The sequence below is a fragment of the Triticum urartu genome, chromosome 1A, assembly GCF_056163025.1.
Source record: "Triticum urartu cultivar PI428250 chromosome 1A, HENAU_Tu73, whole genome shotgun sequence".
NCBI lineage: Eukaryota > Viridiplantae > Streptophyta > Magnoliopsida > Poales > Poaceae > Triticum > Triticum urartu.
In genome coordinates this window covers 582058714-582075458 of record NC_141873.1, presented here as the reverse complement: position 1 = coordinate 582075458, position 16745 = coordinate 582058714, and the positions used below count along the sequence as shown (strand labels likewise).

Here is a 16745-nt window from a genome sequence, read left to right as displayed (position 1 = left end):
ATGAGGGCGACTAGGGCGACACGGGCGACGCCTGTGGCGTCCACCGCGGGCCTACCGCCGGCGACCATCTCCGGCGTGGGGCATGTCGGTGGGAGGTTCTGGGCCCTTGCGGATTCTGATGCGGAGGACGAAGATGACGGGGATTGCGCCGGACGCTCGCTGGAAGTGTACTCGCCGATGCCGTCGTCGGTGATCTGCGAGGCGTTCGGTCCCGGGTATTCGGAAGAGGAAGTGGCCACGATTGTTGATGGCGTTGTGCCGACTGATGATCCGGCGCTGCAAGGATTGGGGGCAGAGGACAAGGTCGAGATCGTTCGATGCATGGTTCATCGACGGACGGCGACAGCTGCGATCCGGCCATGGAAGGGGCCTATTCCTAAGGTACATCTTCCAAAACCCATCTTGTCTGATTTCATTACAGAGGGATCGTGGAAAGTAGTGAAGAGGAAGAAGAATCGGTGAACGCCGGCGGCGCAGGCGCCGGCGCCGGCGATCGACCGAGCGAGCGTGATCCGAGCGGAGCGGATCTCACGTTTGAATTTTTTGCTGCGCGCTGATGGGCTTGAACCGGTGGGCTGCTGTGAGGGCCCGTCCGCATTTAGGCCGTTGGGCCAGGGAAATATGACCGAGGATGGGCCGGGATTAGCAGGGTTTCAGACCCAGGCAAAACCGGCCACCAACGAAGGGGCTGCGGAGGCTCAAGTGCATGTGATCGCATCGGATCGTGTGTTATCTCATGCACACTCGGTCTCTCTCGGCCGATACGTAGATTCTACTAGGGTTCGCCGCCGCGGTCAGGTTGGCTTTCCCTCTGCTGTGATCCGACGTGTGAGGCGGGGGCTCCAAGATTGCCACGGCGTTCCGACGGTAGCCGGCGAGGATGTCATGCCGCCCAAGGCCCCGCCGCTGGCCAAGGGTCCGCCGCCGGCGAAGCCGCCTGCGAGGGCTGCGCCGGGTGGTCCGACTACGACTGTGCTGGCATCGGCTGCGGCTACGGCGCCTGCGCAGGCTGCGACTCCTACAGCCAGGGCTGCGGCGCCGCCGCCGCCTGGGGCCGCACCACCTCAGACGCAGCGCCCATGGCCTAGACAGATGGCTGCCGGGCGGGTAGGAGCTGCTAATGGTGCTGCGGGCTGCGGGTCGGGTGCGTTTGCGGGTGACAGCCGCAACCCTCCCCGTGGTCAGTGGGGTGACGATGGATACGACGCTTACGGTCAAGGTCTTCATCGAGGTTCGTCGTCCACCGGTGGTGGGCGGGGCTATGGTTGGACGGATCACGGGGCTGCCGGTCGAGGATTTCAAGGACCTCCGGGGAATTTTGTTGAGGGGGCGGTTGGCCTGAGTCATTTCCGGGGCCGCTACCGCGGTGGCCGTGGCGGTCATCGCCGCTATCCTCTGCGTAACTTGCCCGGTGCCACAGGTTCGGACACCACAGAGATGTCCACTGATGACGCTGGTCTCACTCAGGCGGCGGTGGAGACGGTTCGGGCACTCGCCGATGTGACAGTCCCGGCGACCATGCAACCTGATGATGCTGATTCTGACAAAGGTTCGGAAAAGGCCGGGGGTGACAAGCTGTCCAAGTGGGCGGCTAAGAAGAAGAAATTGATCTGTTTTCGGTGCGGTGAGACGGGTCACTTTATGGTTGATTGCTCTGCTGAGTTATGTGATATTTGTCGGAAACCCAAGCATGTAGCGGCTGAGTGTCCGCTTCTTCTAGGCCCCAAAACGACACTTAATATTTATGGGCTCTGCTGTTCTGAGTTGATGTTCTTTGAGTCACCAAGTGTGGCTCCGGTGGCTCCTGTCATTGAAACTTCCTTCCCCGGGGTGGTTAAGGTGGTTAATGGACCTCTCACTGAAGCCCAGATTATTCAGCAGTTGCGGGAGTTGGCTCCGGGGAATTTTAACTGGTCCTTGATGAAGCTTTCAGATCAGACTTTTAAAGTGGACTTTCCTTCTAAGGAGGATTAGAAGAGAATTCTCAAGTTTGGCATGAGTAGAGTTACAGGCACAAGTTTTGTGCTACAGTTTGATGAGTGGAAAAAGAAAGAGCCTCAGGGCACGCCACTGACTCAGATCTGGGTGCGTTTTCTGGGGGCGCCATCTGAGCCCTTGGATAACTTTTTGGTCACATGGAGCCTGGGATCCTTGCTCGGTAAGACGGAGAAGGTAGATATGCCCTTCACACGTGCTCACGGTGTGGCGCGTTTGCTGGTTAGTGTGGCTAACATCGAGTTCTTGCCGGAGGTGGTCAGATGGTGTCACGAGGGTATTGCTTATATGTTGAATGTCGAGTATGAGGACCCTAATCTGTTTCAGGAATTTGAGGAGGTACACCATATGGACACTACTGAGGGGGGAGGTGCTCCTGGGAACCATGGTGATAGCGCACATAATGATGGTGATGGGGCTTCCAGGCCTGCGGATTCGTCTAAGGCAGGAGAGTCTGCTCAGGGGAAATCGTCGAGTTCGGTCCCGTCCAACATGTTGCAACTTGGTTCCGTAGGAGCTTTCTCAGCGCCTCATCATCTCTGGAGTGATCGTGTGGACATGGATGACCCGTCGGAACATTTGCCGCCGGCCATCACGGAGATTGACTCGGTCTTGTGTGTCGATGGACCGGGAGGACTCACTGGACAGGAGGTTCATGCCACTCCTCCTGCATCGCCGTTGACTAGGCTAGAGGTGACGGCCACACTGGACGGCTCGGCGGATATGGGCGGGCGGGAGGCTCGGCCTTCTGCTGCGCCTGATGCGCCTGCTTCGATGGGGCCAATGGCCTGTGCGGAGGCTATGGCCTCCCCGGGGGCTCTGGCGGCCTCGGGTGGGAAACGCGGGCAGGAGGCCCGCGCACCCATCCCTCCCTCCATGGCGATGCCTTCCCCTATGGCGGAGTTGGTGCCATCAGAGGCGGTGCCAGCTTTCTTGGGAGGGTCGGCCGCTGGACGCGGTCAGGGGCCGATTACCGCTTCTCCGGCCAGACCTGTCCCTACGGCGGGCGCGGCGCTCATCTCCACGTCACCGCGCGCGGGCGGGGGTGTGGCTGGGCAGGTGGCCGCCGGCTCTTCGGGCCCCGTTGTGAGGGGAGGGCTGGGTGATGCGGCCATCTCACCGGCTGTTGGGGGACGGGCAGGAGGCCTTTCCCCTAGCAGAGCTTCACGCGAGGAGGTCATCGCCTTTGGCGGTATCCCGGATCCTGTCTCCCAGGGGAGGCGGATCAGCGGGAGGCTGCAGGGGCAGCCGGACGTTGATGACATGCAGCTCAGATGCGCTTTGAGGGCTGCCAAGTTGCATGACGTCGAGATCTCCACTGGTATGTCTGTTAATAAGTCGAATTCCATTTTGCATTTTACTGATGATGAAATTATTCATAATGCAAATCAAGTAGGAGTTTCACTTGGTAATAATGATCTTGAAATATCCAAGTCGGTTAATGACATTCTTGATTTGGAAGCTGAACGTGCGGTAGATATGATTCGTCACATTGCTGCCGTCAAACCAATGAACGACTCGGAGATAGATGCGCTGGGGGTTAAGGTTCTTGATGGCCTGTGTGCTGATCTTGACCCTGCATTACTTGAGACAGAGGAGGACACCAATCCTGAGACGTCTCTTCATGTAGATGAGCCCTTAGTGCTAGAAGCAGAGAATGAGTGCGGTGATCAGGCTGATGGTCACATTAAGCCAAAACGGACGTGGAAATGGAAGGTCTATCCAGTCTCGGCAGCGCGTAGGAGTGCTCGGATCCGTGCTGCCAAAAAATTTCATGATGAATTATGAGAGGCATTTTCTGGAATAGCAGAGGTCTTAGAGACTTGGCTAAAAGGAGGTTTCTAGCGGATGCTTCTCTTGAACATCACTTAGATTTTATTGCTTTGTCTGAGACTGGAAGAAGCAATTTCACTTCTCAATTTCTTGCAACTTTGTCTGGGGGGTCGATTTTGATTGGCATTGCCTCCCCCCTCGAGGAAGATCCGGTGGGGTTCTACTTGGGGTCAAGTGCGAAACATTGGAAGTTCGGAGTGTTGTAATGGGAGAGTTCGCTGTCAAGTTTCGAGTTAGAACTAAGGCAGATGGGTTTGATTGGGCCCTGGTGGCAGTTTACGGAGCTGCCCAGCCCGAGCTCAAGCTAGACTTTTTGGCGGATATGGTACGTATTTGTGGTAACGAACAACTTCCTCTCTTAGTGGGGGGAGGGGATTTCAACATTATCTGTAGAAAAGAGGAAAAGAATAATGACAATTTTGACGGCCGATGGTCGTTTATGTTCAACACTATTATCAAAAGCTTGGATCTCAGGGAGATTTATCTATTGGGTAGGAAATTCACTTGGGCTAATTCGTTACCGGTTCCAACATTTGAGAAACTTGACCGTGTGCTAGCAAGTGTCGAATGGGAACAAAAGTTTCCTCTGGTAACTGTGCAGGCATTGACACGAGGTGTCTCGGATCATACGCCGTTACTAGTCGACTCTGGAGTTCAAACTTTTGTGGGCAACAAGAACATTTTCTCCTTTGAACTTGCCTGGTTTGAAAGAGAAGGGTTCCTTGAGTTGTTAGCTCGGGAGTGGGCTCAGGCCTCAGGAGGAAGGACGCCTATCGAGCGATGGCAATGCAAGATTCGTCATCTCCGAAGGTTCCTTCTTGGTTGGGCTAAGCACACGCATGGAATTTATAAGGCGGAGAAGGAGAGACTTCTTCTACTTATTCAAAACCTTGAAGTTAAAGCAGAAGCGTCTATCTTGGATTCCAATGAGCTGGAAACAAAGATAGAGGCGGAGATGCAACTTAAGAAGCTTCTTCGCGAGGAGGAATTGAAGTGGGCGTTGCGAGCTAAGATTCGCAAAATAGTAGAAGGCGAGGATAATACTCAATTCTTTCATATGATTGCTAATGGGAAGCATCGTAAGAAGAGAATTTTCTAACTAGAACAAGACGAAGGGACGATAGTTGGTCAAGACAATCTCAAAGTTTACATTACCAATTATTATAAGCAGTTGTTTGGCCCCCCGGAAGAGACTTTTGTGACGTTAGATGAGTCTAGAGTTGAGGATGTGCCTCAACTTGAGACTGCCGAGAATGAGATCCTGATGGCTCCATTCTTAGAGAAAGAGGTGTTTGAGGCAATTACACAAATGGAGAATAATAAGGCCCCAGGACCGGATGGGTTTCCGGCGGAGTTCTACAAAAAGTGCTGGCATTTTATCAAGGGAGATTTGATGCCCATGTTTTAGGAATTTTTTGAGGGTTAGCTTCAGTTGTTTAAGCTGAATTTTGGGACGATTACTCTTCTTCCTAAGAAGACAGAGGCTGTCCGCATTGAGCAGTTCAGGCCTATATGTCTGCTCAATGTGAGTTTCAAAATCTTCACCAAGGTCGGGACGAACAGACTTACGCAGATTGCACACTCTGTAGTTCATCCGTCATAGGCTGCTTTCATGCCTAATAGAAACATTCTTGAAGGGGTTATTGTCTTGCATGAAACGCTTCATGAGATCCACTCCAAAAAAACTTGATGGCGTAGTTTTTAAAGTGGATTTTGAAAAAGCATATGATAAAGTTAAGTGGCCTTTCCTTCAACAAGCTTTACGTATGAAAGGTTTTGATCCGGCCTGGAGAAACCAGATTGATTCCTTTACACAAAAAGGGAGTGTCGGGATTAAGGTGAATGATGACATAGGTCACTATTTCCAAACACACAAGGGCCTAAGGCAAGGAGACCCTATGTCACCGATCTTGTTTAACATAGTGGCTGATATGCTGACTATTTTAATAGGTCGGCAAAGGACGCAGGGCAGGTAGGTGGCCTGGTTCCTCAGCTAGTTGACGGTGGGATTTCCATTCTTCAGTATGCTGATGATACTATCATCTTTATGGAGCACGACTTGGCAAAAGCTAGAAACATGAAGCTGCTGTTATGTTTATTTGAACAATTGTCTGGGCTCAAAATCAACTTCCACAAGAGCGAATTGTTTTGCTTTGGAAGAGCAAATGATGACTAGGAGACGTATCAGCAACTGTTCAGATGTGAATTGGGCTCATTACCATTTACGTACTTAGGTATACCCATTCATCATTGTAAGTTGACTAACATTGAGTGGAAATGCATCGAGGATCGTTTTGAAAAGAAACTGAGATGTTGGAAAGGGAAGCTCATGTTGTACGGAGGACGATTGATTCTGATTAATTCGGTCCTTACCAGTATGCCTATGTTTCTCCTATCTTTTTTCATGGTTCCAGTGGGCGTCAGGAAAAGGTTAGATTTCTACCGATCTCGATTCTTTTGGCAGAATGATGAGCTTAAACGAAAGTATAGGCTTGCTAAGTGGGATATTATCTATAGGCCGAAGGACCAAGGAGGTCTAGGTATTGAAAATTTGGAAGTCAAAAACATATGTCTCCTTAGCAAGTGGCTATTTAAGTTGTCATCTGAGACGGAGCACTGAAAACCTTGGCTCAGGTTAATGTGAGGCCTTCCGACTCACCCTTTTGGAAGGGTTTGATGAGAGTTAAACAACTCTTTTTCAACAAGACAAAATTTATTGTCGGGAATGGTGCCACTACGAGGTTTTGGGAGGATACGTGGCTTGGGGAGACGCCCCTAGCACTTCAATATCCTACATTGTACAATATTGTCCGACGTAGAGAAGCCTACGTTGCAAATGTTTTACAATCCGTTCCCCTCAATATTAGTTTTCGACGGACGTTAGTTGGAAATCGTTGGGAGGCTTGGCTCCATCTCGTTAGACGTTTAATGGAAGTCTGGCTGTCCCAGCAGCCAGATCAGTTGCATTGGAAACTTACTAAGAACGGTGTGTTCTCTGTCAAATCAATGTATCTGGATGTAATTAACTCTAGCGTCATCCCGACCACATTGCACATTTGGAAAGTTAAGGTTCCCTTACGAATCAAAGTGTTTATGTGGTTTGTGCATAAACAAGTCATTTTGACTAAGGATAACCTTGTAAAACGCAATTGGGTGGGCTCGTCTAGATGTAGCTTTTGCGATCATAACGAAAATATCAAACACCTCTTTCTTGATTGTCCGTTGGCTAAAATTTTGTGGCGGTCGATTCATATTGAGTTCAATATTAATCAGCCCACTTCTATCAATATGCTATTTGGAACATGGCTTGATGGGGTTGATTCTGATACTGCAACACACATTCGGGTTGGCGTTTGTGCTTTATTGTGGGCAGTATGGAACTGCAGAAATGATTTAGTCTTTAACAGATCAACAAACATTCACTTTTTGCAGGTTATCTTCAGGGCCACGGCGTTCATCCGTATGTGGTCGCTACTCACTCCGACGGAGGCCAGGGAGCGTTCGGTTACTGCGTCTACCCGATGGGAGATGGTAGTTCGGGATATTTTCAACCGGTTTGGATGGCGGTCATGTAATACGATAGGCATGTAGTGCTCCTATTTTTTTGCCAGCCGGTTGTGGCTTTGGGTCTTACCTCTTTTTGAGCTTTTGTTTATGTCTGCACGATGACCTTTCGAGACTTTGTTACTGGATTATTGTTTTAATAATATGAGCCGTATGCATCTCTCTGATGCAGAGGCTGGGGTAAACCCCCTTTTCGAAAAGAAAAAAAAGCACAAAGTATAAAGGACTAGGTTGAGAGCTTCAATACTATGTAACACTAGTAAAGATTTATGGGACAGAGTAGAACAGAACACTAGTACGGGTGATGACCTGCAGCCTCAGAGTTCCATGCATGCTGCACATCTTGCAAAACTCTGCTCCTCCTTCAACTCTCTGAAATTAACATCACCCACCACAAAATGTTGTAGGTTGATTCAGGCCTGGGACCTAGTACATGTCTGAAATACTCTGCAAAATGGATAATAACAATTCTTTGATTAGCTTGGATATTCTAGTTCATGGGAATGATAAGCGTGTATTATACATAAAGATTTTTTTAGATCACGTACGAATGATTCCAAGTGCACATTTTTTGTTTAGTTCAGATCTCCTAATAATGATTCCAAGTGTAGTGCACTGTCTAATGCTGCAAACAAATCCCCTAGTCGGTTACCGTGTCTATCTATAGTCTTTACACTGGTAGCGGGCCGGTGGCAGCTTATCGCTAGTTGTACTCTAAAAATCAAAGCATTCACCTTCTTCTATTATTATGTTTTTCATAAACGAGATGTTTTAAACAAAAGGAAAATTGCAAAGCAATATACACGAATATCTAGACAATTAGGCGTGAAAAAACCCTAAGAGATGCAGGACATAATGTATCACACTCTAACATCAAGAGAAGAAGAAAGAGTAAGCAAAGCATTGCAAGATATGATTAAGATGACAGAGAACGTGGCAGGAGGACGCATATATACCTTGTTTTCTATGTGCGCCAGCTTCATCTTGTTCTCCTCTAATTCAAACCATTCACATAGTCCAGGGCACGCAATTATCCTTAATTCTTGGAGGTTAGTGAGTTGATGCATTCCCTCAGGAAAAGACTTGATATGTTTACATCCATCGATTCGAAGTTTCCTGAGGGAGGTGGGCAGGAGACATACCATTTCTTGGTTGTGATTGAGCTTCATCTTTCCCTCCTCTGGTTCAGCAACCACGTGCTCTAATGCATTGCACCAAGTCAATTGTATTTCCTGGAGGCTGGTGAGCTGTTGTATGCTTGCCGGCAAAGACCTCAAGCCATCACTGCTATGTATGTAAAGTTCCTTGAGAGAGGTTAATTCGCCTAGCCAATGTGATACTGATATGCTTTTAAAGCAAGCCACCAGTGTTAGTGATTCAAGCTTTGTTAGTTGCCTCATGCTCTCACACACCTCCTTTACACTATTGATACTCATTATAACCAGTTTCTTTAGGGATGGGAGCTCGCTCAACCATATTGGCAGTTCTTCCATGTGTTGGTCTTCTAGGCATAGTTTCTCCAAAGAGGATAGTAGTTGGATGATATCTGGTGAGCCGGTTAGATCACCACAATTGGCAATAGACAAAGAAGGGAGTCCAGAGAAGTGTCGAAGCAACCTCCACTCATGCAGTGGCACCTTACAGTCTCTAACTGACAAACAAGTAGCTACTGTAGAAGAGGAGGAGGAAGCACTAGTGTGTGACTCAATGCACTCATCCCATGATGATAACACATTATCACTGCTTGATATGTACCAGTCCTTAGATTTAGGCAGAGGCCCTTTCATCCTTAGCATGGGGCAACCATGTATTTCTACTTCTGTTAACACATTATCACTTCCAGATTTGCCATATCTCTGAGAACCAGTGAGTTCAGGTTTGGTAGTTGGCCCACTACCCAGCCTGGAAAGATGACACTGTTATAACCACTTATCTCCAATTTACTCAGTGTGCTTGGAGGCACTAGTTTTTCCAGCAACATTTCGTCATCCACAAATCTGTCAACACCTTGAGTCCACTTCAGTTTCAACTCCCAAATGCTTTTCTTTGCCATTAATTTTATACTATGTGCCTCTCCCGCGGACTTCACATTTTCAACTTTACTTATCTCCAGCTCAAAAGGATCTGTTGGCTTTAGCAGGACAAGATTGCTGCTAGATCCATCAGCAGCAGCACGCACCACAAAGTGTGGTAATGATATGGTGATGGCACCGAGCTGAGGTATTCCCCAAAGACAGTCACAACCGTTTAAATAAATAAATTTCAAACTACCAATTGCACATATATTTTCTGGTAACATTACCAAGCCAGAATTTGAGAGGTCCAATGTATGCAGCTTCGTCAGGCTACAAATACTTTCAGGCATTCTTACGATATGATAATTTCCAGACAAGTCCAAGTGCTCTAGATTTGAGAGATCAATTCTGCATATCTGGTTGATGAGAATGTCCAAGGTTTTCTCAGACATATAACTGAATCGAGTGGTATCGTCCGAGGAATCTACTGGTATGTTTCTTAGTCGAGATAGATTCAAATACCGGAGCTTTGTCAGATCATCTGGCAGCGAACTGAGGTGTGTCTCTTTTAAATTCAAATATTGCAGACTGGTGAGACCAACCAAAGCTTCATGTAACCAATCAACCATCCCACAGTATGATAAATCAAGGTGGACCAAACTTTTTAGGCTGCCAAAAACTCTGGGCAGTTTTTTCAAATTTTGCCAACCGTATAACTTTAAGTACTTGAGTTGAGTGAGTCTGCCCAGCGATTCAGGGAGTTTTTTTACTTCACAATGCCATGAAGATAAGTTCAAATACTTGAGTTTGGTGAGGGCGCCCAAAAATTCTGCTTCTTCACAACATCGAAGATATGAGTTGTGTGATAAGTTCAAATATTGTAGTTTGGATAGGCCACCCAGAGCTTCTGGTATGTGTCCAATATTTGGGCAGTATGATAAGTTCAAATACTCTAGTTGTGTGAGGCCCTCCAAGAACACTGATATTCCTTCAACAGATGAGCAACCTGATAAATCCAAATGCACCAACTGTTGTAGCCTCCTGAATGATTCTGGCAGTTTTGTAATTCCAGAACAACTTGACAAATCAAGATACAATAGACCCTCAATTTCTCCAATTGACTCTGGTAGAGCTAATATTGTAGGAGATCCATGAAGGTTCAGGTAAATCAATTTTGACAGCTTAGTGATACTGTCTGGAATCTTTGCATCTTGGACTCTTGGAGTGTTAAGATATCTTAATTGCTTCAGGTCACCAATACAGTATGCCAGCTTATGTATGGTGCACTCACTTAAGTCCAAGACACGCAAATACTTGGCAGATGAAAATGCAGCATCATGAAGTTCATATTTTTGTCACAATCCATAAAACGCAATGCTCTTATCTTGGATAAGTCTGATCCCAATGGCTTGCTACAATTATCTAGCAATGCATAGTGGTAGCGGCTTCCTTCAGCATTATTGATATTGCCAACAAAAATAATTTCATCCTCCATGACAGATCTTGCTAAATCATGTACCAGGTCATGCATGGTCAACAATATAACATCTTCGTCATATAGCTCAAAAATCTGCAACAAAATCATTCAGCAGTGTCATACTTTTGGATTTATTTATATTTAAAAAAATTATGACTTCATTCCTTAAATCTAAACCACTTTATGCGTCAATTCCTTTATTAAATGCTAAATTTTATTTTTGGTCCCCTGCTATTTCCCAAGTTTAGATTTGGTCTTTAAGATCTAAACTAGACAATTATGAACTTTGAGTCACAAGCCCATACAAATTTCTTCTCTCAAACATTGCAAAATCATATTCAATGACATGGCGGTTCTTTTGCGCCAGCGTCTGCCAGTTAAACATGATTCTACTTCAAAAAATATATATTTGAATTTCAAGGAAACTGGGGAAGGAAATAATTATTTGATAAAATTCAGAAGAAGAAAAAAAATACTGCGAACACTAATGCAACAGAAGAACAAAAAAAACAAGAAAATGTAGGAAAATGAAAACCCAGCAGCGCCTTCCTTCATCCTCGCCTATCAACGAGAAAGACGAGGGGGTTGCAGTTCATCGTCTCCCACCTACCTATGTAGGCAGGTGGTAGCTGCAACATGCAGCCTGCGTCACCAGATCCGGCGGCAGCAACCACAATTTTTCAGTCTCTCACTAGTACGGAACAACCTATCACATAAGATACATCACCAGCAATTTTGACGAAACCGGTGGTGATAGCTACCATGGTCCATTAAAGACGGGATATCACTGGTTTCAGAAGATATGCTTATAATCATACGTACGAACTTATTCTTAGTTATACAGAAACATGTATTTGACCATTTTGTGCGAAAGGATTTACAGCAATCCTTTGGTAATGTGAGCTCGCTAGCAGGAATATTATTATTACTTTTGGCTGCTGGAAGATGGCTAGCGATTGGCTTGGTTGACCGTCCCACCTACGGGCTAGAAATCCACATCACGGGCTGGTGCAAAACCGCTAGTCATGAGATTCAGCATAGGCGGGTGAGCCACGTCTGAAGTCTGATGAATGTGGTCATTGGGGGGCTATTATGTCCACGTGTGTTAGCTCGAGCTATTTCTGTACCGCGAGTACTGGTGGCTGGCAAAACCGCTACTATACTGTACTATCTCTGTAACTTAATATAAGACGTTTTTGGCACTATAATAATGTCAAAAAATGTCTTACATTAATTTGGGCAGGGAGTATGTCTGAAACGGTTCCGTATTTTGTGATGGGACTGTCTGGTTTGCATGTATACCAGGGGTGATTCACCATGATGGTTTCCAAGACCGCATCAGATGGGTGTTTTAGTCCTGAATAGCTATTACTGCTATTCAGTGAACCGAAATATGGTGGTGTATATTTTACGATTAATGTAGTAAAAAAACTGATTCGAAAAGAACATCGAAAAAAGAACAGGGAGATTAACTTATCGCACCAAGTTATCATGCTAGTTGCAGTAAGCCCAATAGCATGTGTAAGTAAGAGACTGTTTATGCAAATGCATATGCCACATGTGGATGCAAACTAAAGACCTCGGGGTGGGCATTTCTTACAACAGGATATTACAATTTTCCCACCGGCCTTAGTACTCCCTCAGATCCATACTTGTTGCTGCTTTAGTTCAACTTTATACTTGATCAGAGGGAGTACTTACTAATGTGTACTCTTTGTTTAAGTATAGCATGCTGCAGTAAAACCAATAATTGAATATTCTAGGGATGTGTTGGGTTGCATTTGTGCGCATCAATCGTTGAGATATTGTCAAGAAGTTATTTGGAAAAGTTGTACTGTAAGCAATGATTATGTGATGTACTCAAAATCATTCTTGGGGATTTTAGAATTATACTATAGTTTCAATATCTGTCAGCTTGTGTACTTTAACAACTATACTTGAGTTAATTACCTTACACCAGTTCCAACAGACTAATGAAAAGAAATCGTAAAAGGTATGAATAAACTCATAGATGGGGACTTGAAAGGATCAAGAAAAGAGAGGCCCAAAAGCTGACTAATGTATCTCTGGCCGAGCTCCCAGGAAGTGAAACCAAGAGAAACCCACTGATGAACAAGATCATCTTTAAGTATCTTATGACCTTTTGGAAATATTGCACAATAGGCAAAGCATAGCTTCAGATACGAAGGCAAAACACTATAGCTTAACTTCAGTGATGCAAGCACTTGTGTAGAAGATGTATCTTCCAAAGAAGGTGCAGTCCAGATATTACTATCTCTCACTGATTCCCATTGACCAGACTTCATAGATTGCAACGTGTGTCCAAGTGATTTAGCTGCTAAAGCCACACCCGCACACTTCATTGCAATGACCTTGCCTATTTCCACCAATTGTTCTTTGTCACCTCTAGATTCAAATGCACTCTTTTGCTTTATAATAGACCAACACATATCATCAGTCAAGGGTGCTAATTTGTATGGTTGGATGGTAGACATCTTCTTTGCAATACCTTCACCCCGTGTGGTTGCTATAACAACCACCTTACTGCTCTCCCCAACTTTTAACATATCTTTCAGTTCTTCCAACTGAGATATGTTGTCTTCCCACAGGTCATCCAAAACAATCAGAATCTTCTTGTTGGCAAGGAGCTTTTCAAGGGAATTATGGATCATCTGCTTTCCAGTGTACCCACTCTCTTTATCTTTCTCTGATAGTTGTGATATTATAGAGTTCCCAATTTTGATCAAATCAAATGTCTGAGACACGTAAACCCACACTTGAGAGTATTCATTGAATTGGGAACTATTGTAAACCATTTTTGCCAAGGTTGTCTTGCCAAGGCCTCCAATGCCATATATAGGAAGGATTGTGATATCCTTTGTCATGCTCTCCGATAAAGAAGCCAATATTATATCTCTCTCCTCAGTCCTCCCAGTGATTTCTGTCTCCAGGGTTGATGATGTTTCCCGTATATCAGTCACCTTTGGCTCATTGGCATTAGTGTGGTCTGTTAACTTGAATTCCTTGTGTTGATCTGTTATGACCTTCAGGTCGTCCCTCATGTTCTTCATCCTATTGGCCATTGTAATGTTGGGGCCAATTGTGAGACAAGGGATCATGTTCGCCAAATATTTTTTGAAGGAGAACTGCAAGACAGTTGCTTTGTTAGTAAAATACAAAATGGCCAGCACTCAACAGAAAATTTTGTTAAAACATAAGAGGCAAATCCTCTTATTTCTAAGAACCTCCGACTGTAAGGGCCAAGGTTAAGACCACCTTTAATGATGTGCTGAGAACTGGAGCTAGAACAAAATGGTATGGAGATGTTTCAGATGCCTGACCCGAAGGCCGAGGCCTATCAAAACCATGTCTAGTTCATCCAAGGATCTGGTGCCCAAATTATTATTGTGGAGACTGGATAACAGATTACCAAGTGTTGTAAAGATGTAGGCATGTTTATTAGCTGTGTGCATCCTAGCTATGAAGAGGCAGAGTGTGTGCTCATTGTGTTTGTATCTGCTTGATATTTCATTTTGAGTCAATAAAAACCGTTATTTGTCAAAAAAAGGGTTGGCGAAGATGTTCACAATCATAGAGCCAAGATCAAGCCAAACAATCTACTAGCAGATTCAATAGCTCAGTATGTTTAACTAATTATTTACAAATTGTTTTCGAATACCTATATGGCAGCTCATTTTGTAGCCAAGCAAGCTACCGCTCAGCTCATCTAGAGGCAGCAGATGTAAAGCACTTGTTTCTCAAAAAGAGAAGAGTAGCATACTCACAAATTAAAGAACTGTGTCAATTTACTGCACAAATGTGTACCTTGCGCGCAGACGGCTGGGCGATGGCCTGTGTGTCTGCTTCGAACTCATCAATCATGTCAGAGATCTCATACAAGAAGTCCTTGAGCCGCTTCAGCCAAAGACCCGTCAGTTCGTCTGTGATGGACTGCCTCTCCGCGACCTTGAGCACTACCTTGACAGACTCCAGCGCCATCTTCATCTTTTTGAGGTCCTTGTCCAAATTCATCTGCAGCGCGATCTGACCTCCGATCAGAGAACCAATCTGGTCACCCACCACCTTGAGGATGGCAGCATCAAGCATGCCGCCAAGCGCCGCCATGGCCGCCGCTGCTCGTGCTCGGTCGCGCTCTCAAGGTGCGGGTGTCGAAGGTCGGGGGAGGAAGAATGGTGGGGTAAATGCTACTGAGGTACGCAATGGTGACTTATTGTTGGAGTTTGGGGCCATGGCTCTATCCCAAGTCATTGTATGTCTTCATTTTGGAAGAGGGAATATCTGTAGTGAACAGTTGTACGCATCATGTGGTAGCTTGGCCGGCCCTCCTGCTAACTTGATCCGGTCTATATTACTCTTTTTTTGTTTGGCTTATTCTAATGATAGTGTTATTGGCTGGGTTGCGTCATTTGAATTATTGGCTCTGTTTAGTCTCCAAAATTACTTAACAAAGTGGGGTGGTTTGTTGATGTGCCGCCCAAGTGTTAGTTTTTTCAGAATGTTCAACAAAAAAAGTGTTAGTTTTTTCAGACATAACGTGTTTGGTGGCGGAGTCAACTGTATGAGAAGTCTTTGCTCTGTGTTTTGCATCCATCGATACGGCACAGCTGCTGAACCCGTCCAGAAGACACCTACTACGGAGATAGTTTAAGTTTGCTTAATGCCGCTTGATTCAATAATGGAACCGCCGGCGAAGAGAGGAGGAGAGCGATCGAGCCCAACCAAAACGCGCACCCACCCACTAGGCCTCACTTGGAATGGGTGTAAATTACTGGTCAACACTTGTCTTTTGCCTAGATCGAAAACGAGGGGACCAGGTGTGTATTCTAAACCTGCGAAAAACAGAGCAGAAACGTGAATCCAAACAGGGCCTTAGGTTGGAACATCAGATGTGGCCTTGCCTGCCACAGATTAGTTTGAAGATGGCAAAGTGGAGTCCACCTGTTTCAAAAAATTGAAGTTCAACTTCAGTCCCGTTTAATTAATGATTGCTTGCAGATAACGGTACAGTTATATCAACCCAGCTAACGGTGTGCCGATGGGCGGCTTTCGTCTTCACGGCGAGACTCCGTACGGTTCATCCAGCTGCGAGATCGGGATGACACAACTTTCGGTGAAAATCGCGCCGACTGCATTCATGGAGAATGATGGCGGCGTCTGTGACGTCGTTCCCTTCTCAAGGCATCTTTGTTGCAGGTTGCGTCAACACGCTCGGGATGCTCTGGGGGAACCCCTAGATCTGGGCCTCCCGGATCCGACGATGATGGCATCTCCCTCATGGGATATCGTTTTGGGGCATGAGCTGACCAGAAGAGCGGTGTCTCATCTACCGCAAGAACGACGACGGGTCTCAACGACGTGGCGCAGTGGAGTTCCGGTGACGGGTGCGTGTGGATGGATGCGTGCATGAGGGCGACACTGTCTGGCACTATGGTGGCGTCGACAATAGTACGGCTTGGCAAGGTGAATGCGTTGACCGTTCCGTAAGATGGGACTGCAGAAGATGGTGGCGGCACATCCAAAGCGCGCGCAGAAGATTCCCGCTGTGGGTCGGCCAGACCGGATGGTGCTCCCGGCCCGATGTGGGGCAGGTGTGAGGGCACTGGATTAGATTGTGCACCTTCATGCGGACCGGGCACATTATCAAGAGTGTAGGTGTTGCGACTTTGTTCGCCAGATAAGAGGCTTTGGGTTTATTCATGTATTTATATTGTTAGACTTGGTTGAATAATAATAAAGATAATTGTGTGCATCGACTGATGTAGACTCCGCTTTTTCGTAAAAAAATATTATTCAACTAACTTCTCTGCAAGAATTCAAAAAGACATAGAACAAGTTGCACA

The 16745-nt window shown here is 46.1% G+C and overlaps 1 protein-coding gene and 1 pseudogene across 1 annotated transcript; one reads left to right on the top strand and one right to left on the bottom strand.

Moving 5' to 3' along the window:
- Positions 1 to 7419, top strand: LOC147993073 (uncharacterized). Its single transcript, XM_087539210.1, has 2 exons — positions 1 to 381; positions 7261 to 7419. The coding sequence occupies exons 1-2, from the start codon at positions 1 to 3 to the stop codon at positions 7417 to 7419; spliced, it is 540 nt and encodes a 179-aa protein (XP_087395336.1).
- Positions 7420 to 7659: 240 nt separating this feature from the next.
- LOC147993072 (putative disease resistance RPP13-like protein 1) lies at positions 7660 to 15009 on the bottom strand (annotated as a pseudogene).
- Positions 15010 to 16745: the final 1736 nt, after the last annotated feature.